The sequence below is a fragment of the Scleropages formosus genome, chromosome 2 (genome assembly GCF_900964775.1).
Source record: "Scleropages formosus chromosome 2, fSclFor1.1, whole genome shotgun sequence".
NCBI lineage: Eukaryota > Metazoa > Chordata > Actinopteri > Osteoglossiformes > Osteoglossidae > Scleropages > Scleropages formosus.
Window position 1 is genome coordinate 41420554 of NC_041807.1, and position 22747 is coordinate 41443300.

Below are 22747 nucleotides of genomic sequence, written 5' to 3' on the forward strand. Positions count from 1 at the left end.
CCTGCCATCTGCTGACAGATGAATGGCAACGGTCACATGAACCTTTGCAGGGTGTCACCTCAGTGGTCACCTCAACGGTCACCTCAAAGAACACAGGAACCAATGAGGGTCATGGATTCCAGATGTGCGGGTGAAAACGCACAGATCTTACCGCGGTGAGGGGACACGTGTGCATTAATGGCTCTCGACATTTTTTTCCTTCACTTTAAGCCTCTGGAATCTCCTTGAACGTCGTCACATGTACTCAAGATGGTCCCTAACGACCGCGTGAGCACGTCTGCAGAAGTCGTGTGTCAGCGGGGGTGTCTGACTTCAGAGGGAGAAGCAGGACGGAACCGCATCCCGGCCGCCCACACGACCCAAAGTTCTGCGCCACAACCACAAAGCAGAAGGATGGACGGAAGTAATTACCGTGTTCGTCCAACCAACAAAACCAACGAGTCCGGTTCATAACGAGCGCCTATTAACCATCTTAGGGAGCGGTCAGATGATGGGGAACCAACTGACACAACGCTCATGGGATACGAGCATCTGCTCACCTCGAACCCCAGCAGAACCACGAGCGATGTGAAACGCAAGGAGGAAACGGACAGTCCCACGTCCTCGACACGTGGACCGCTCTGCGCGAACGCCATCACGCCCACAGAGATCTGGCTTTACAATCACCTCCATTCTCAGGTCATTCTGGAACGTTCTACTCACTGCACAGCTCTGCTTGTGTGTTATTTCCATTAGGGCTATACCCACTGTACTATGGTACCGTACACCGATTCAGCACCCATCACACTCACGATACATTATTAAGGCTTTAGCCACTGTACTCCTACAGTTGAGGACTCAACTTTCTGAAGGGACTTTGCTCCACCAAGAATGGACATGGGCTCAATGCCCCTTTGCCTTTGGGAACCTCTTGGTCTAGACAAGTTCCGTTTTTACTACCCTTCTGGCCGCCTGAATGCATCAGTGAAGTTGCTCTACTTTGCAAATGGGTGGAAGTGAATGAATGATAATGAGACCCCTGAGGACTCCAGACGGACCCCCACAGTGAGACCCCACTTTGCTGAGGAAGGTAAACAAGCCATGAGGAGGGGGCAAGTTCCACTGCCTCACAAACATGCATCTCCATGGGGCCCATAAAAGTTGCCCACACACAGCAATGCACTTCCCCTAATAATAATAATAATAATAATAATAATAATCCTGTGGATGCGCTGGGACACCCTGTCAGTGATGTGACCTGGAGTCACTGGGTATTTCGGGTCTTTCAACATCAAACACCTTCGCTCAGGCAACCCAGTATAATAATAATAATAATAATAATAATAATAATAATAATAATAATGTTAGTGAACTCCTTAGTTATTTGCAAATAAAAGATTAAGTGGAAATGCAACTTTCATAATTGTGAGAAAATGCTGAAATGTTCCTAAATGCCCACTACTACATCCAGAAGATGAATGACACTGAAGCCTCTTTCTCTCACACACACACACACACACACACACACACACACACACACACACACACACACACACACACACACACACACAGTGTGCTAGGTCTGAACACTATGCATGGAATGCAATCCTTCCACCCATTATGTTCTTGTAGGGTCAGCAGAGTCCACCACCACAGTGTGCTCTGGTTTCACACACCTACAAGGTCACACTCTGGGCCCAGAGGGCACATAAAGCACCAGACCCGGGCATTTGGGGGGGCACGAGGTGGGCCGCGGGAGGCAATGTTGTTCCAGGAACTCGAGCCAAAGAATTTAGCGGTCTTCATCAGAAGGGCCTCCTGGAGGACTCGCATATCTTCTGTTCAACCGTCATCCATCGGACACCATCGGAGAGCCCCTTCGCCTCATGGGTAATGTGAGGAATTACCTCCTCAATCCCGAATTGAAAACCAAGTATACAACATCACAAGTGATCCGGATAACTTTACATCCATTTAGAGCCAAATGTTGAAAGTAGTTAATACATAATGATACATAATAATGCACATTTTCGGCCCCCTTCTCCCTCATCATTTTTCCTGTTATTGTTATTATTTTCTCCCTTTTTCTTTGATCCTCTTGTTCTGGGCTCTGGCCACAAGGACCCTGCACAGGACAAGTGGCCATTCTGACGGATGGGTGGATAATAGGTTCTATCGCTGTTTTATTGCTGAAAATTTTAAATATTGCTGATACTTATTCAATTCAATTCAGTTTATTGTAAATTACTATACAATCTTTCTTTTAGAAGCTGCTATATAAATTATCATAATTAGAGCCCTACATAACGAGGCAATTCCCGTAACATAATTACTGCTATCACCGCTAACACTCATAAGCCCTCTCTGCTGAGCTGCTGGTAAAGGATCATTTTCAATAAAAAAAACGGTGAATGAAGACACTCGGAGTCATTTCTAACAACACTGCCTTTCAAGAGAATTCCACATTTCATCACTAAATGGTTTAAACTGATAGGTAAGGCTTTCCTTTGCCTTTTTGCCTCCGCAACGTCTCTCAGCACTTTAAAACGTTTATTTTGCGAGGTGGATCGTCGTCTCCTGCCCAAAAACCTGGGGAACAGCAGGAAAGCTGCTGCTGTGACGATGCTTTCCTCTGGATCTCCGCTCTCTACACCGATCGTGCTCATCAGTGCCATGTGATCATATTCGTTACGGGACGTTTTCCCAAGACGGCGATATTTACGAAGGCGTCGCCGTGGAAACCATCGACGCTCGCGTTTGCGTTTCAAAGCGAGGAGTCTGTGAGCGAAGGGAAAGGGAGCAACGAGCCCGGGATCCAACGCGGTTGCGGGAGGGAATAGAGACAGTGTGGTTCGGTAATTCCGCCCCCTCCCGCCCCTCAAATGTCCCAGGATTATCTCTGGGCCTGTCTCTCCATGGGGGAAAAGGGCTCAGGTTTTTAATCTGCTGGAGCCACACACTAATCCACACCACATGTCGACCCCGGGCACCGCGGTCCGGCGCACGGTCATTACAGTCACTACCGCTGCTGTTATTTTCCTCGCAATCGGAAAGAACCATCAACGACAAAGACAAAATTGACGCACGGGGGACTCACTACGTTCCACCACATGTGTGTCATTGTACTGTAATGAGCATCATTACCGCCACCGGTTCTTGTTACCATCAGAATTTTGCTTTACTTTGTTCACCCAAGGAGTGCGGGGGGTCTCAGCACGGTACTATTCTGGAGGGGTCTCAACATGTTGTGATAACATCTGAGACGCTGTGCAATGCGGTGTGTTCAAGTACAAGTGCGTTCAACAATTAAACACACGCTGCCTTCTCCTTCACTGGGTCACGTGGTCCAGTTCGCGATGTTTGTTTGCTTCTTTTAGCCTTAATAACTGGGAAACATTTTGCTCTTGTGGTCTTTACCTGAGGTCGTCTCTGTGAAAAGAGCACATGGATGAGCCAAGGGATGGATTTTGTTCCGTTCCTCATCATGAACATTTCACCGGTATGACGACAACTCGCATGGTCTCCGGACACCTTTTTGGACAGTGGACTTGTTGGACAGCGGTACCTGATCGTTGCTCACGCACCCCACTCTCTTGCCCTCGTACATACGGTTATGTGGATGTACTCAGATCTGTGAGCCTGAGGATCTTCGCGTTCATCCGAGAGCGACGCGGCGCACAAGGACACTCCCCTTCATGTGTCTTACCGGAGCCCTTTGGGTTCCCAACACAGAACCTGTCCGAGAACCGGACCCGCGACCTGGGGAATGCTTGACGCTCCTTGCGATTTATTCTCACAGCTGTTATCCTGGAATGGGGTGAAATGAAACACGGTAAATATACCCCCTCAAGCTCATTCCTGGGAAACGTGACATCCTGTCGGCACGCGGTCGTCCCGGCCTCAAAGTCCACATGCGCGTCAGGTGCGAACGGGGTTTGATCCGGGTGTGAACCACAAGAGACTTTGCCAGTTATCATTGCTGTTGCCCTCCAGCCAGCATCTGTGCGGGGGAGGGGGGCTGGGTGCCCGATACGACATGCTAGGGCCTGCAGTCCATTTCACACCCCTGTGTACGCCATTGTGGCTGTTCTCTCTGCCAGGACTCGCACCTACAGCAATCTGGTGGTGAGTCTTTAACCAGTTTGCCACCTACTGTCCACCAGCGGAGCTGCTGAATCACCTGGGCAAACAGAGCACAAGATACCTATTGTTAGAGAATCGTCACTAAAATCATGTCTTTTCACAGGTTTTCGGTTAAAAGCTGTGATTTTCATGTGTTCCGCAGAAGTGTTCATTGTTTACACACACACACACACACACACACACACACACACACACACACACACACACACAGATTTATACTGCCACGGTAAATGACCACTCCTCAGTGAAGAAACCCTTCCACAAGCACAGAGGTCAGTCTGTAAAGCTGTGTGACCCTCAGATGAACTGCAGGCCACCTTGGGGTCCAACCACACGGAAGGGATGTGTCTGCAGCCCTTAGTCACGCTCGCGCCTGCGGCACTCTTAACACACACCCGACAGAGGAGTCCACATCCGACTCATGCAAACCGCCCCACTGGCGTCCGCACATCATCCTTTCGTACCTCGTCATGACCGTGCAGCCCAGACCTGCAGCTCAAAGGCACAATGACAGGAACAGGTCTGGGACTTGAACCACCGACCTGCTGGGAATCAGCACTGGTCCTTAACTATCACGCTCCCTGCTGAGCAGACTGGAGTGCTGGGGACATATGGGACTGGACTCCTGTGTCTTTAAGGAAGAACTACATCACTGACAATTAATAACTGTCATTATCACTGATATTCTTATTACAACTGTTACTGGACACACTTGGCAGTTTCACTCTTTATTAGTCATCCATGCAGGTGATGGGTTCGAGTTCGGTCTGTTTTCACAGCGCAAGATGGCTGACAGCGGTGGTGGGGGGGTGAGGGAGGTACCGAACCCCCCAATGCAGTGCTCTGCGTGCAACAACAACCAGCGACAAGACAAACAATGAGCCCAGGTGCGTGTTCCCTGGGTGTTCCCGTTTCCACGGAGACAGCTGTGGCACCACGCTCAGGTAAAGAGCAGCAGGTTGTCCGTCTCCTAGCAACAGAGAAGGGTTGGGAGGCGCACCTGCGCCTCAGCTGCGTCGTAGATAACCTGCGGTCTTTTTCACATAACCCCATCGGGTTACACTCTTCCGCCTTAGGGGTTCACCAGAGGAATCGCATCAACTACATTATTATTATTATTGCTTTTGTAGTATTTATTCATTGACACTTTTCTCCAAGGTGACTTACACTGCGAGGCTTGTACACTAAGCTGCTTACACCGATTTACACCGAAAGCCAGTTAGGAGAAGTTATACAGTCGGGTAATTTTCAAGGGTACAAAATTACAGCAAGTGCAGGGATTTAAAGCCGAGTCTTTAACCACTAGACCACCTGCCGCCCGTCTGCTTCTCAGTGTTGGTGAGGCAGGCAGGGACAGCTGGTAGAGTACTGGTTAGCGCTGTTGCTTTTGGACTCAGAGGTTGCAGGTTCGAATCCCTCCTCTGGCTGTAGTACCCTTGAGCAAGATACTTACCCTCAAAATCGCTCCAGAAATTACCACCTTACCATTGTTGGCCGCGTTGGAGAAAAGCGTCCGCTAAACGAATAAATGAGAACGTAAATTTAGCGACAGCCTTTGTTCAAACTGATCAAAGTACAGTACTACAGTAAGACCGACCGGTCCGTCGAGTCCGAACGCACAAACGCTGGGAAAATGAAAGAAAACCGAATTATGAATCAATAAATATCGAGCTATTCACGGGGCAGTGAAATGGCCATGCCTGGTACAAGTCATTAACGGACCCATCCCCCTTCTCCTCTCAGCAACATTTTCCACCTTTAAACATTTGTGGCTGTTTTTACTTTCACCATTTCTCATTTCCTCCTTGAGTCCCACCATCAGTCCTCATCGATGACCCGCTTTCTCGGCGATCGATACGACTCCGAGTGCTGCGCAGGTGGTTTTCCACAAGGACCGAAACAAAGCGAGCGTCGTGCGCTTTCCTGACCGACCCACCCTCCGTCCCTCCGTCCCTCCCTCCCCCCGGATGCCGGGACCACGAGCCCTCCAGTCCCAGACGTGTCTGTTCTCCTGTTAACTGCATGTCGCACGTCCTCATGGCGCTCGGCCCGCCGGCCCCGCGAACACAGGCTCCATATTCACGGAACGCACTGACCCATTTGTGACGGATCAGCGGCTCCCGCCCGGCCCGCTCAAAGGAAGAGTCGCGCAGCAGCTCTTGTCCGAAAACGGCGGATCGGCGGCCCCGCCGCGCTGCGCGCACACAAACACGCACAAAAAAACGCTACAAAGAAACCACTTCCCTCGGCTGTAAACCGTACGCTGTTAAGCCCCTTTACACATTCCGGAGGGATGTGGGATTTGCGCCCGGCGCTGTAGGGCAGGGGGTGGGGGTCCCGTTACACTGGACGCATTGTGACACACTGCATCCAGCCCTGGGCGCAGAGCACAAAACAAGCTCTTTGTCTCCCGGGGCCCCGAGGTCCATGAATTAATGAGGCCGCAAATCAACAGTTAATTCAGAGATAGACGAGGGCCGAAAAACACGGAGCGAGACGAGACGAGACGAGACGAGTTCTCAACGCAGGGAGGACTGTGGGAACGCGCCCGAGGATGCTCTGGAGGACGGGCTCTGCTGTGGACATGTCGCTCTTCAGGAGAGAAAGAGCCATTTACTGGACAATGGGAAGGAAACGCCAAAACAAGCATTTTGTCCTTTCCTACAATCTGTCATTTATGTCATGCGGCCGTGTTTTTTCCTAGGCCTTTTATTTGCAAATCACTTTATGTAAATGTCTTCCTCTTTCACTTAGCAGAGGCTTTTCTCCAAAGCAATGTGCAGCCTGAAAAGGTTCTTCCTGTTCAAAATCCTTCAGAAATTCGGCATTGACAAAAAAAAAAAAAAAAAAAACCCTCATTTACAGCTGGCAACGTTATCCAAAAACATTTGCAGTTCTTACGAAAAATGTACATTTTTGCTGTGCAAAGTAAGAAAAGCAGGGCGGTATTTCAGTGTGTTCGTGTCCTTCTGTCATGGTGCGGTGTGGACGTGTCCACGGAGAGGCCCTGCGGTATGGAAACGTGTGGAAACGCGTGGGTGACGCGCTCGATTGTCCCACACAATACATCTGAAAAGTCACGGTGCAAACAACCGCCTTCACGGCATCAGGAGACGCACCAGGATCCGTCCTGGTAAGTGCATTTTGCTGCGTGCGAGGGGGACACAATAGATTGAAATATCTTCTCATGGGATGGGGGGAGGGGGTCTCTTTTCCTCTCCTGACACGTCGTCACTTTTGAGCAATACGTGAACAGCTTGACAGGGGAAGTGCGCCTTTTCGGACTCCCACGGCGAATCCTTGCGGCCACGGGGGCGGGGGGCTTCAAGCAGCTGTTGCTGATGGATGACTTGTCTCCTCCATACTCCAGTCACCCCCCCCCCCACCCACCCCCGCATAGTTCTGGGGGCCACGCCCCTTCTGGGGGGAGAGTCAAAGGTCAACTGCGCAGAAATTTCCTAAAGAAACTCCCGCCTGCATACCCTGCCAGTGCTGCTTTTCTGGGAAAGGTTGGCATCTTTCAGTTCGAACGCGACCCCTTTGGACTCCACAGTGCACCCAAACTTTACTGCACACTGCTTGCCCACGGCAAATGTGAGGGCAACCAGACAAGGCTTCCAGAGCAACAGCCTTTGAGGGAAATATTCAGCAATGGCACAAGGCAACAGCAGAAGAGCCCTTTCACTGCGAGCAGCAGTTATATGCTTTTCTCAAAATATGCAGCGATCGCCATTGAATAACATCCATTACAGTCTCTGTGAGCAGCAAACAAGTCCCATGCAAACCCGTCAAATGTGAACACAATTAAAAAAAAATACTTAACGCGTATCACGTTAAAATTATTTCAGCCCTTCCAAAGCACTGTACAGAGGAAATATCATCTGTCGCAGTGCTGTTGCCCTCTTTTGCACTCCGATGCGATAAAACAAGCTCGGAGCCATCAAGGTGAGGTTCTGCTCCTGAATTACAGAAGATAAATGACAGCAATAGAGAGAATACCAGCAATCCAGGAATAAATGTTGATAAAACTGTTTTTCTCTCTCATTATCCCTACTGGTGATGCACATCTGTTCACTGTGACTTGTGCATCACTGGTAGAAAAGCGTCTCCTAAATGAATAGTCACGTGCCGCTTAATGAAGTTTCGGGCAACGACTGACCACGTATATGTCGGTGGTCCCGCAACATTGTAATGGAGCTGAAAAATTCCTATCAGCTAGCGATGTCGTAGCATTGCGCTACAACGTTACCACGGCTACGACATCACTAGTGGATAAGAATTTTTTTCCCGTCTTTGTGGTGGTGTTGGTGCAAACAAACTTACTTGATAATGATAAATACCTATGTTACTGGTTTGTGTATTTACTATACTGTACTTTTTATCGTTATTTTACAGTGTACACTTTCTACTTATAAAAAAGTTTACTGTAAGACAGTATGCTGTGTTACGCCAGCAGCAGCATCATCATAATTCTCGTGTTTACCATGTCTCTGGACTGCATCGGGGCTATACCATCTAGGTGTGTATAAGTACACTCTGTGATCAAGGCTCTACCATCCAGGTTTGTATAAGTACACTCCATGATTGAGGCTATACCATCTAGGTTTGTATAAGTACACTCTGCGATCGAGGCTATACCATCAAGGTGTGTATAAGCACACTCTGTGATCGAGGCTATACCATCTAGGTGTGTATAAGCACACTCTATGATCGAGGCTATACCATCTAGGTGTGTATAAGTATACTCTATGATGTTCGCACAACGACAAAATCACCTAGCGACGCATTTCTCAGAATGTTTCCCCGTCGTTAAGTGTCTCATGTCTGCACATGTAAAACAGCGGTAGGAAATAAACACAGGACGCCCATAACTAACACAAACTAATAAGCCGTCCCACGTGGGCACCTGCTCCTGCTCTCTGATGCAGAGAACCATTAAACCAAAGTGCCGGAAACTTCTTAAGTGGGCGAATTTGGTCATGCCCGTCCCTGCTCATGGCTGGGGGAAAGGGAAAGGGAGGAAATCATGGCAACGTGCTCGTACAAACACTCCGTGTGGGACATACCATGCTGGGGTGGGAGGGCTTGCCGGAGACAATAAACGCAAGGAAATGTGCAAGCAGGGCGCCTGATCCAACGAACACTTGCGGTGCCGTGTGGGAAAAACAGGGTAACTGCCGAGCCTATCGTTACTGGTCATTTACTATAACGTATCTGAGGAAAACGCTCAGATGTTAACATTTGATTAGTCCTGCTCGTGACTTTCACTAATGCACGACATGCCTTTTTTTTTTTTTTTTTTAATCTAATCTATTGCATGACTGCAAATATAAAACAATTTCCTGCTTTGCAGCCCATTAACTACACCAGACTCTGCAGGACCAGCCCTTGTGCAAAAGCACGACACAGTTTTTGTATTTTGCTAAAAACAGAAGTGGCCGTGACAGGAGGAGTAAGAGGAGACAGATCTGCAAGGAACGGAGCGCAGATCACGCGGAAAGGGACACGGATCAAAAACGTCAAAGGCCTCGATGGGAAACGACATGACAGTGAATCCCAGCCATTGATTCTTGTCCTCTCTAGAGGACATAATTAAATTTTCAAGTGGACAGCTGGTAGCGCAGTGGTTAGAGTCACTGCCTTTGGATCCAAAAGGTGCAGGGTTGAACCCCAACTCTGGCTGCAGTACCCTTGAGAGAGGTACTTACCCTAAATTACTCCAGTAAAATTATCCAGCTGTATAAATGGGTAGATCGCTGTAAATACCTTAATACTGTAAGTCACTTTGGAGAAAAGAATGAGCTACATAAATACAGTGAGGGTATCTGCTATAATCTTGGGTACAAATGTGCCTTACAGAAGACGTTCTACGCTTTAAAATGATAAGGGAGTGTTTTGGGGTGGGTTTCGGACAGATTTCAAGGAATCAGAGACAAATCCAAAAACCTTTTTTTTTCTCGCTCTCAGGAAGACAGGGGCAGAAGAATATCCAGGACTATTTCAAGACCGTCCCGGATAAGCGGACCAATTAAATGCGTGGATATGACCCAGAAGGTTGTATGTTGAAGTCCCAGGAGAAACACTGCTATCGCACATTTGAGATACACGCCGAACCAAGAAACATCCGGTGAGATAAAGAGCGAACCAGTTCCACGCGGGAGCAAAAATCCTGCTGAGTCAGACTGTGTGCTAAATACAAAAGCAAACTGGCTTTACGAAGAGCTCCTGGCAGCACCGACAAAAACCGTTTCGCATCAAAGGTCGAGAACAGGAAACGTCCAGAGAAGATCAGCAGCAGCAGCATCATCATCATCATCACACCTTGGACACATGTCCTCCCATATCTGCGCTCTCAAAGCAGCGCAATTCTCAGATGTTCCCTCTCAGCACGGAACAAGGCCTTCCGAGGGCGTGTGCATTCACACGGCTCCGACCCCTGACCCTACCGCATCCGCGCCCTTCCCCCACCCAGTTTTCTACCCCCATTTCAACGCGCTCGAGTCATTTCTGAGCGGCTCAAAAGCGGACGAGCAGCTGTGGACGCAACCCGGTCGCGGCCCGAGAGGACAAACCCGTCACCGTGAGGAAACGCGTTTTACGGTCACTGCCGATGTGCGTCGGCTCAGCTGCGGCTCCTGACCGCTGCGGTCGACGGAAAACGGGCCTTTCAGCCACCGCAATTATCCCAATTAGTCACTCGCACAGACACAAAGCATGTTTATCCAAAGCACCTCGCGGCCCGAGGCTGTAAAAGTCCCTCGAGGAAGCGAAACACACAGAGAACATTAAAAAGCTTCTGGAGCCAGAGCACGGTTAATACCGCGGTACAGAAGAGCTGTGAGAGCGCGATGACGGCGAGGCGGACCGGGAACAATCGACAATCTGCACAGATAAAGGAAGACTGACGGCGGAGTTGCTGTCGCCGCCGCCGCCGCCGCCGCATCCTTTTGTCGTACGTCCCGTGTTCCCCTTCCCCTCGTGGGTCTCACGCGTCTGTTTGGTGTCATGACTCGCCTGGGTCGCCAGGCAGCGGTACCAACACACACACAAGCGGAACAGGAGCGTGGGGCCGCCTCAGTTCAACTCAGCTCCACAGTGTTTCGAGTGTCGGTGACCACCAGCAACGTGAGAAACGTTGCACGATCGTCGAACGAACGAGTCCACAATCAGCGCTCACTTGGGGTTCATGGGCACTTATTTCCAGCCATTGAAAGATGTTTTAGAGCAGCTCAAAATGAATAAAAATATTAAAAGTGTGAGAAAGTATTTTTCGTTTTTGTATGCGCACCCAAGATTTTTGGAGAATTTAGCCAGTGGATACATCAAGGTATGTTTCAACTGGTGACCTTTTATTGACCGTGACACAAGTGGCCAAAGTGACTTTGGAGTTACAAACAAAACGAGTTACATACAAAATGAGTTACAGACTTCCTGTTCCCATTGTGTTTGTCAAATGGGCAGCCAGAGCACCGAGGTCAAAGCAGTGAAGTAAATAGGTGCGTCGGTCTCATTCAGGCGCACACACACACACACACACACACACACACGTACGCAGTTCCACTGATGCAGCACAAAACTGCTTCTCAATTGTCCAAATGGACAAACAGGGATCCAGGCCGGCAGCGGGGGCTAGGAAAGCGGCTAAAGACACCAGACAAAAAGTGCCAGTACCGGTTCCAAACAAGCCAAGTGAGAGAGCGGCGAATCGCGAACAAACGTGTAGGAACACAATACCGCAAACACACTACCGCGGTTCCCATGCACCTGCGGGATGCTCCCGAGAGGCCCTTCCTTCCGCCGGACTCACGCCACTCCCACGGCCTGCTCTGCTGTGCTCCCCCCCCCGACGTCGCCCGCCTTCCCAGAAACACGTGCGCACGCGTGTAGCCCAAACGGTGACCCGCAGCCAGGTCACGCGCTGACGGAACATGGCAGTGTGACACAAAATGAGATTACACGCAGGCAGATGGTCGCAGAGTGCGTGGGCTTCTTGACGCGTGTGGGCTGGGCAAGGCAGACGCGTCCACGCCACGTACTCCCTGTAACGCGCTGCGGGTCCGACAACAAATCCTCACGGAGGAGCGCCGCTGTGCCACACGCCGGTCGCGTGCGCGTTTACGCTGGGACGCGCCGGGTTGCGGGACGCAAGTGCGTGCGGACCATGGGGGCGCTGCACACACCTGTGTGTGAAGAGTACAGTGGCAGAGGTGAGAAAAGTGACAAGCCGCCCCGGAGTGACCACTGCAGTCAACGGTCAGCGGAAGGACACGTGTACCTAAGCGCAGAGCGTCAGGGACAGGGTGCGTCCACAACTACGGCGCGTTAGCGGAGACGGAACTGCGGGGATACACCGTGCGTGTAAATGAAACATTTAAAAGGCTCAAGTCTGAGGACGGGGGTACGGTGGCGCAGTGGGTTTGACCGGGTCCTGCTCTCTGGGGGGGTCTGGGGTTCGAGTCCCGCTTGGGGTGCCTTGTGATGGACTGGCGTCCCGTCCTGGGTGTGTCCCCTCCAGCCTCACACCCTGTGTTGCTGGGTTAGGCTCTGGTTTGCTGCGATCTTGCTCGGGATGAGTGGTGTGTGTGTGTGTGTGTGTGTGTGTGTGGACTGATATCCAATGTCTGGACAGATATGACTGTAACCATGAGCATCAGTGAGATGCAAAACAACTTGAACAGTAATTTCCATAGAGACCAATTCAAGTGGGAGATACAGAGTGTTACAGTGTGTTACTCTGTCTGATGCAGCTTTACTGACCAAAGTATCACAATGTTACATAAACTCGGCACAGGTGTCACCACTGTCCTCTATGTAGAGATCACACACACCTCAGTAGGTGTGTGTCATTAAAGGAGACGCAACAACACACTTGAGAATCTGTAAGAGCAGCGATGAAATGCATAACAATACACACACACACACACACACACACACACACACACTCTTACACACGCGTTATCGTTTTTAACGAAAGAGTGAGGGATGGAGCGCGCGCGCACACACACGTGTGTGTCCGTTGCACAGGTGTTACGTAACGACACAGCTACGCGCTGTTCCCACACACCGTGGTCCCGGCGTGGACACACCCTCATACACACCCGCACCACAGACCCCCCGTTCTGTAGCGATCGCGCACAAACGGAGCGCACCCGGCTCGCGCAGCCCCCACCCCCACACCTCGTCTCAGTCCGTGGAGGGGCAGCACGCGACCGAGATCGGGCAGCGCGAGCCGGGACGCCATGCCCATGGCAGCAGCAGCAGCAATAATAATAATAATAACAATAACAATGCAGGGTTCAACTGAAGATGACGTGACCGACCTTTGGCCGCGTGGAGCGCGCCCAGCAGCGCGAGCAGCAGCAGCGCTGCGGGGGGTCCGTGCGCGCGAGGACGCATGGCGCTGGACGGCGGCCTCCGGAGGGACTCGATCGTCGATGCGATGAGTCGCGATCTCCTGCGATTCGGTGTCGCGCACCGAGTGTGGGAGTGGGAGCGCGGAGCGGAGCGGGGATGCGCAGCGGAGACGCGCACGGAGCAAAAGATGGCTGCCTGGCTGAGCCTGGAGCGCGCAGCGACTCCTCCTGCCTCCTGTCCTGTCCTGTCCTGTCTCTCACTGTCTCTCGTACACACACTCCCCCCCCCCACCTCTCTCTCTCTCTCTCTCTCTCTCTCTCTCTCTCTCTCTCTCTCTCTCTCTCTCTCTCCCGCGGCTCTGCGGCGGAGTCTCGAGCTCGGGCGACGGCCCGCTGACGTCACCGCTCTGATTGCGGGGCTCGAGCGCGCGGCTCAGTCTGGAGGGGAGGGGAGGGGACCCCAGCCCACGGGGGGTCTCCACCGGGACCCCCTTCCATTGTCCACAGCCCCGCCCCCCCGCAGCGCGTGACACCGCGCAGACTCGCCGTTGTTGCGCGTCCTTTCATCCCCGGTCGCGCGCGCCCTGGTTCATCCACATGATTCGGTCAGTGAATTAGAATCGATCAGTCAATCGATCGCCTTATGATCGAGCCGAATGATTCTTATGAATGTGGAGCGTTTTTTGTCACATCTCTCTTCATGAGCGGCTCGTGTCTTTAGTTTACCGCCCTGCACGGGGCAGCAAGAGGGGTAAGATTTTCTGGTTAATGACGTACACAAATTATATTATTATAATGTTACATAACGTTAGTAACAATGATTATTTTCACATTCAGGAATGGAATCTGGAGCACAAATAATATCAAGTGTACTGGCAGAAGGTTATTGGGTCCAGTCCCAGGTGGTGGACAGCAGGCACCTGCGCAACGCCCTTTGCCACCAGGGTGGAGGGGCACACGGGGGTTTTTCGGGTTCAGACAGCAGGTCGTAGGTTCTGTACCTGAGAAGTGAGAATAGCCCCAGCTACAGTGTGTACGGTTTATAACAGAGTAACACAGTGGCGTAAGCGATGCGCAGAGCAGGTGTTCAGTGTCAAACCTGGAGCAATTCATGGCTTCGTGTCGGTGTGTGTCAGCATGTGCTGCAAATTCATGTTCGGTCAGTGTTTGACAGGCAGGCAGCTCTCGGGATGCGTTAAATCATGTGTGAAATGCAAGTTTCTTTCCTCGGGGTGCTCATGTTGCTGCACACCTCATAGTACAAGAGTCCTCCGGACACACACTCATGCACACACACGTGTAAAACCCAAAGAGACTGACCAGTGTGTAAACCCTGCCCTGTACCTCCAGCCTCCACACAGGATATAACAGGTATTTGTTTGTGTCCAGCAAGATGGGAACTCCGTGCAAGAGCGGAGCCCCTGGCCTGAATGATCTGGGCTGCCTGGAGTCCGCAGTGAGCGAACACAGTAAAAACACAGTAAGGAACACGATGAATACAGTGGCTAAAGAACACAGCGAATGGAGTAAAGAACAGAGTGAAAAGAGCAAAGAACACAGTGAAAAAGGAAAGTACGCAGTAAATGGAGTAAATAACACAGTGAAGACAAGAGCTCCGAGGGCTGATGGGAAAGAGAGGAAACAGGAGACAGGGCACAGAGGACCACCGGACTCTGTAAACACCGCGGGAGCGAGTTGAACGAAGGTGGTTCTAATGCGGTAAATGCAGGTCACTTACACTGAGCGGCAAGGAGGAATCTTCAGAAAACAGTGAAGAAAATTTGTGACTGGAACTTTCAGAGCACAAGGCGCCAGTGCATTATTGTTATTGTTCCTGTTGTTGTTTGTTTGTTTTAAGAGAGACGAGACAAGAGAGGCTTTATCGTCATTTCAGCCGTATATAGAGCAGTCGAGGGTGAAACGAAAGAACGTTCCTCCAGGACCACGGTGCTACATAAAGCAACACAGTTAGCGACACAGACTACATAAATTGCACGTGTGCAAGACGTGTTTGTCCTCAGTGATCAATAACACGATAAGAAACATTGTGAACATGCTGGGATGAATGTGTGATTTCAATTCCGTTTAAATTCCGTTTATTTTTATACAATGGTAAAGGGCCCCAACAAGGTTGTTGTATTGCACTCGGTGAGTGAGAATAATGCACAATAAAACAACCTTAAGAACAGTCAGCCAGCTGGCAACAGCGGAGAGGAAAACAAAAAGCTCCCAACCGCAGTCATTCCGCAGAAGGTATAATTCAAATGTTGGAAGAGCAGGCAGTGAGTAGCGTTTTGTGCTGACAGCATATTTTAAATGAGTTTTAATTTTTGTCTGTTTCAAAGTTAAGAAAAATGTGAAACGAGAGAGTCTCACACATTATTTTTATTTATTATAGCTGTACCAGAGACTTTTAGAGAACCTAACCTGCAAAGAAGTGGAGGGACGTTCAATCCCCCCTCAGTCTGAGGAGTTTGCCTCTTGTTTGCGTGGGTTTCCTCTGGGTGCTCTGGTTTCCTCCCACAGTCCAAACACATGCTGTTCAGGTTCCCCCATAGTGTGTGAGTGACAGACAGAGTGTGTGTGTGTTCCACTGATGTATGGATGAGTGACCCAGTGTAAGTAGTGTATCTAGCAGTGTAAGTCACCGCGGTGAATAAGGTGTGTGGGCTGATAGTAACACTACATAGAGTTAGTTGGAAGTCACTTTGGAGAAACATGTCTGCTAAATAAATGTAAATGGAGATTTTTAAGCGATGACTCCATGAATTACAGTTATATTTAAGATTTTTTTCACAACTGCTCACCCATAAATAAATGAAGGGACGTCTGCATTACGTGGCTTTTATTGGTTGTGACTTAGTGGTAAAAGGGAAGTTAGGAGTTACAAACAAATGGAGTTACAAACAGACTTCCAGTCCCAGTTGTGTTTGTAAGCAGAGGGGACAGTATGAAAACCGGACACTAATACTCAACTAACGGGGTCTTTTTTCTCAGTTCATATACAAACAGACATGAGGAAAACAAGCGTATTAAAGCAACTGGGCGCCAGCTGTGGTGAAGGAAGTGAGCAGACCTGCCGGTGTGTGACGTGTCCAGAACGCGGAGGTCCTGCACTGTAGCCGGAGGTGTTCAAAACCCCTGGGGGCCACCTAGCGTTCCAAGTAATCGGGGGAGCGTTTGCGCTTGTAATCTCGAACCCGGAGCGTCTGGGACTCCCTCCTCTAGAAGCCTGTTAGTGTCCGGGAGGGTGGAACGGGCCCCAGGAGTCTGGGATATAATCTTATTATGCGAATCCAGGGCAAGGCCGCCCACACCCCCCCCCCCATGAGCCCCGGGGGAGCCGCTTCCCTTCTGTGTCTGCTCCTTGTAGGGGACTAAAGAGTTGTGCAGTGGGTTTTTAATCAGTCGATATTGCTCTGATCGGCTGTACCTGCTCCCCAAACACCCACTTACACACACACACACACACACACACACACACACACACACACACACACACACACACACACACACACACACACACACTCAGTTGTTCGCCTTCACACGCAGTCCGAGTTCTGCGTGCGACTCAGGCTTTTGGACGTGTTACAGTGCATCCCGACACCCGCGTCGATGAGCCACGGTGGTCCCGCAGGAGACCTCGGCGCCACCTCCAGGATCAAAGCCATCGACCCATTTCGCACCTGGATCCTCTTACATCGTTCACGTCCCTCAGCTACTTGTGGCTCTGCTTGTAGCTGCTGCTCGCGTCATTGTGCTTGTCAGTTAAATGTGCACTTTTCCAGCTCTTCGGGTGGACATTTTCCTGAAATTATCCAGTTTATATATGTGTTTATAACTAAAGGGAGGAGGGTATATAACTAGAGGGCATCCAGAAGGAGTTGGGTATATAACTAGAAAGTGTCCAGGTGGGGATACTCACCACTATACTAATGAGGAACTGGCTGTGACAAATATAACTAATAGGAGTCAGGATGGCCGAGTGGTCTAAGGCGCTGCGCTTAGGTCGCAGTCTCCTCTGGAGGCGTGGGTTCGAATCCCACTTCTGACAGCTCTTTAAGGTCTTCCACTGCTGCACTTTGCTGCAAGCTCACGGGCTTCTCTCTGGCATCACAGGCAAAGTCAAATGGGTTAGACCACGAGGAGGGAGTCTCTCCTTCCTCGAGTAGTCGTGGCCGAGTGGTTAAGGTAATGGACTTGAAATCCATTGGGGTCTCCCCTGTGCAGGTTCGAGTCCTGCCGACTACGCTCAGGAGATATTGATGCTCTTTTGCAGTGTCGCTTGACATAGTAGGGTGAAATCAGCCTTGTACTTCCATTTATTTAATATAAAAAGGTCCACGAGCAGGGATAAGTGGTTTCAGTCAGTGTGTGTGTTCTGTAGGAGCTACTGGAGGGATGTGAACCAGCAACGCGGTGGTGCGAGATACACAAGGTGTGTCCGTAAACCTTTGTCTGTTGTTGATGCCCATTTGTTTACCCCAAATTGGGCATCACTTTGATAAAGAATAAAAGTAAATGCCACAGGTGATACAGGCAGGCAGTGTAAATCAAGGTATCAGAGTCGGGCGGCCGGTGAAGTCACGTGACGGCCTAATGAGTGAAAGTTGACGAAACGCAGAGACGCCCTTGAACTGCCTGCGATGTTTTGCACATTTTTTGCACGCTGCCCTTTGAAGAAATCTGCTCACTTTACCTCGCTGCAGTAAATCGCAGAGGGTTCCGCCCCTTTCCTCCGTCATTTTTTACAGGCATCGTCTGAAAAGCTGCGGGATTTTTAGAAATTATGGATGTGATTCTTTTTCCGGGGAGCGAGAGACACCGAAGTCGAGAACCGCCGGGCCCTCGGTTGCCTGGAAACGCAGTCCGGAGCATCAGCCTTCGCTAGGAAACACGAACCACCTCCTCAGCAGCGGCACGGTGTCCTGCAGGGCCTCTGAGTGCGAGTGTGTGTGTCCATGTGTGTGTGAGCATTTCGTGTTATTATTTATTCATCTCGTTCACCTCCTCAGTGACTTACAGCGTGAGGTTTGAACACCAAGCTACTGACACTGATCTACCCATTTAGACGGCAGGGTAATTTTTACTGCGTCAGCTCAGGGTAAGTACCTTGATTTAGGGCATGACAGTAGTAGTGGGATTGGAACCCCAGTCCTTTAATTTCAAGGCCACACCTAGAACCGGTATGCCCCCTGCTGCCACATTTTCTAAGAAAAAAATTCAGCTTCAGCCCCTCACCTCTTCCCAGGACACGTGACCAGTAGGTTGTGGGTTCAGATCCCAGGAGGGCACCAGCTGCAGCAGCCTGGAAAAAATCAGCGAACATCATTAAAAGTGCGATGTGTGCAAGCTGCGGCATGCTGGGAACGGGTGTGCGCGAGCGAGCGAGTGAGCGAGGGCCGCTAATGATGCAGGGCTCACATTCCTCGGTTGTTGCTAGGCAGACGGTGTGCCGGAACGGCGCAGTGTGGGGGCGAGCCTCGCTGTCCTGCTGAGAGCTGGGTTTGCTCTGAACATCCCGCTGGTGCAGCATTGGGATCCGAACCCCTTACGTTCAGAACCACTTACGTGATATATGTGTAAAATCAAAGCTCTGTGTGTGTGTGTGTCTGTGTGTTGATGCTGCAGAGAAAATGGCCACCCAGTACAGAGACACACTTTTTACCCTGGTGAACATATAATGCAAGATCTCTTTGCTCTTTCTGCTCTGCATTTCCAGTTTTTGACTTTGATATAATATTTTAAAGGGGGTGAAACATAATGAGTGGTGCAGAACACAAATACGGTACAGTACAGTACGGGACCCAACCGGATACAAAAAGTCTCCACCCCTCCCGACGCCCCCAGGAGTAAATAAACTGACATTATACAAAAAAGAAACAAAAAAGAAGAACAGAGAGACAAAGAAACAAATAGAAACTAATATAACAGAAATAAATACATCGACAAGAGACACACACTTCGGATTTGCCATCCTTTCTTTGTTCGTCGCACTGGACACGCTAGTAGAGATGGGTTTGTCTGTTCCTCCCCTTCCGTCCAGCTCAGGGAATTCAGACATCTGCTGGGGCTCAGACTCCAAAGTAGGAAGGAGACACGTGGGACTGGATCCCACCCAGCTAAAGCGCTTGAACATCTTCAGTGTCCCTGTGTTACGATCTCCGACTGCGGAGGGAGGGGAAGCGACCGTGGGCAGAGGGGCGGACTGTTTCCGATTGCTGGTGTCGGCCTGCACGCGCACACACACACACACACACACACACACACACACAGAGTGTGATCCCACTGCTCAGGTTTCTTTCTCCTGAAGAGACACTTTCACCTGCCAAAAGACACTCAGCATCTTGTGCACCTTCAACATTTTTAGCCCAATTATTCTTCACTTGGGTCACAGGTACTAAATGTTTTTACTGGTCACCAAGAAAACACACGATACAAGGAAAATGACGGTAAATGACCTAACTGATGTGCTCCGAGGTCAGGTGGGCAGTAGCTGTGTGTCAGGACTGGTACAGGTGTGTACATTTCATGTAAAACCATGTGATATTCAATACGCTCAGTGTCACTCAGTGGGACCGGCAGTGTAAAACTGAGGTAAAATACCAATATTAAGGTGTTTCACCTCCGATTCCTCCAATAATTTTGTGCCAAACATAACGAACAAAGAGCCCGACTCAATTCTACGTGGCCGCAAACTCCGCCGAGCCACGGCAGGGTCCCCCGAGGGTCAGCATCGCTCCCATAAATACCCTGTTTATTCTGAGCTGCCGCAGCGGGCATCCAGGGGGCGACGCGGGTGCGAGTGTGAGAAAGCAACAGTGCCGCACAGAGCGAGGGCCCTGAGCGGTAAAAATAGGCGTCGGTCGTTGGCCTGGTTTGGAACCCTCGGCGCGGCCTTCTTCCCTGGCAAATACGAGAGAATATTTTAGGAGAATATTTTAGGAATCCACCTCAGGATAAAATAACCTTGGGGGGGTCAGCTGCTCCTCTTATTTTAGGTCGGTGACCGGGCGGAAGGGGCAGCCGGACTTAGGAGAAGAACCGAACGGCACTGCTCACCTGTGCGTTAAACACCACTGCAGAGCGGCACAGAGGCACCTGTACCACCAATCCTAAACAGCCAGGTAAACAGGAGGGTAAAAAACTGCCTTGCAAACATCTCCGGAGATGGGAGGGACTTCATCTTCTGCTCACTTATAACTGTAGCTATGGCAACGCAGGCTGGACTTGGAGGGAGATAAAGAGATAAACAGGCTGTCAGGCTGAACCAGGGGGATATATGGGGGCTGCTGGGAGAAGTGATGGTGGATGGGGGCGGGGTCTTCATGACTCGAGGGTTCTTACCTTGCGGCAGATCCAGATTAAGAGGCGGTTTTCCTCAAACGGGTCCATGTGCACCTCCGTCCCTCGGCCCCCTCCAGCCTTATCGTGACCCCAGAACTCAAACCGGAATGAGGGGCGGGGTCAGATGGCTTATCTGCTTCCGCGACTGGGTAATAGAGGTCAGGTGACTCTTGAACCCCATCCGAAATCCCTCCAGCAGCAGGGAGCTCAACAGAGCAGGGTCTCCATTAAATCATTCTGAGCAAATAAATCCGCAAGTAAAACTGTTTCTGCTCCACAAGTGTAACGACATGGCAATGTGGTGCAGTGGATAAAGAACTAGATTTATTCCACAGACTTGGGAAACTCAGTTGCCTAGATGGTACCTGCTGTCATACCCTTGAGAAAAGTATTTAGTTCAGTAACAGTGCACACGAGGCTGATGTAATAAGAACACGGCAGCGTAATCGTACCCTTCACACCTTGGTTGACCTAACAAAGCCCTGGACCTGTGATGATTCTGTCCAGTTCAAAATGGACATGGGGGGGTACAAGGGACATCCACGATGAAACGAGGGGCATTCAGAAAACAGGGTTTGTTCGCACGATATTGGACGGCTCAGGCGCTAAGTAATTCTGGACATCCAACATTCGACTAGAATTTCACAGCGTAATATCAAGAGGTGCACATTCAATTTATTTTTATCAAGCGCTCTTCTCACACAGTGACACGGATGTAAGAGAAAGGAATGATCACTGACAATGGTCAGGGACTTAGCTGGTACACCAGGCCCGCACTGTAGGGTCAAGGTAGAGGTACGAGTGACTAAGAAGCACTGGGAGTCACTGGAACACTCAGCCAACCAGAATACTTTAAATCACGGTGCTGTTTTCAGCATTCCGGGTCACTCGACCACTCAGATCATTCTAGAATTCTCAAACTCCCTCAATGACATAACACCCGTGGCAAATATCAACTGCAGGGAACGGGCTGCAGAGAAAGGAGGCGCTAAGTGGACCGTGTTCAGCTCAGTCTCGATGGACAAATGCGTCTCTGCTCCTTCGTTTAAGGCCGCTAATTGGGTTACACGTTAAGCTGTCGGTATTGGAACGAGAGCATGCAGGGAACACGCATAAACCCCGGAAAACATTACACTGCTGCCGCCGGTGAGTCTCCTTCGAGGTGTCGGCGCTTCGCCTTCGACTAACGCGCGAAAGAGAGCGATGAACGCTCCCGTGAAGTGCAGCGTGCAGCTGGTTTCATTATTCACTGTCGAGGCTGTGGAGTGGTGCAGCGCAGTACCCATTTTTCTACTGTGTTTTATTTCATTTCCCCAGAGGAGAGCCTCTGTCATTCCTACCTTTCCTCTTTAATCCCAAGTGCCGGTGGTCCAGATTCTGCTCCGGTTGTTAGGAGCAGTGCAGCGATGCTGGACAAGTGCCAGCGAGAGGGCCGTCCTGCTTTGGCCGTGGTGCTTTTCGTCATGGCAAAACGAGGACACTTGACAGCGTAACGGAAGAGCAGCTCGTGAAGGTATGACTCAGTTACTGGAGACAGACAGACAGATAGAAGGTTAGACAGACAGACAAACAGATGGACAGACAGACAGACAGACAGACACAGGTGGGCCAGCGCCTGCCAGCTGCTATTCACTGCACTGTCACAGCATGCAGTCGTCACCTCGCAGGAAAGAGCAGGAGACGGGAAAAGGACTAGTGACAACGAGAAGCACTGTGTAGACAGAGTGCAGGCCCTCGGCGGGGGGGGGGTCATCCTTCACGATTTTTTGGCTCGCCGTCGTCCTCAATGTGCTGTCGTGGAGCATTCTCAAGGACAACGGGACATTTCAGCACCGTGACGTCTCTGTAGCCAGAGGGGCTTCAAGGCCTCAACCGATAATCGAAGTGTTTTGGCGGTGGTGGGGAGCGAGGAGGGGGGCAGTACA

The 22747-nt window shown here is 50.5% G+C and overlaps 1 protein-coding gene and 2 non-coding genes across 6 annotated transcripts in view; 2 read left to right on the plus strand and 1 right to left on the minus strand.

Moving 5' to 3' along the window:
- Nucleotides 1-13758, minus strand: part of clstn1 (calsyntenin 1) — a 36138-nt gene extending 22380 nt beyond the window's left edge. For all 4 annotated transcript variants that reach the window (XM_029247887.1, XM_029247885.1, XM_029247886.1 and 1 more), the window contains exon 1: nt 13443-13758. In XM_029247887.1, the coding sequence (XP_029103720.1) occupies nt 13443-13518 (76 nt within the window). In that variant the 5' untranslated portion in view covers nt 13519-13758. The remainder of the gene's footprint in view (nt 1-13442) is intronic.
- Nucleotides 13759-17446: 3688 nt separating this feature from the next.
- On the plus strand, nt 17447-17529 carry trnal-uag (transfer RNA leucine (anticodon UAG)). The gene has a single exon. It is a non-coding gene; the product is annotated as a tRNA-Leu (tRNA).
- Nucleotides 17530-17643: 114 nt separating this feature from the next.
- Nucleotides 17644-17726, plus strand: trnas-uga (transfer RNA serine (anticodon UGA)). The gene has a single exon. It is a non-coding gene; the product is annotated as a tRNA-Ser (tRNA).
- The last annotated feature ends 5021 nt before the right edge of the window (nt 17727-22747 follow it).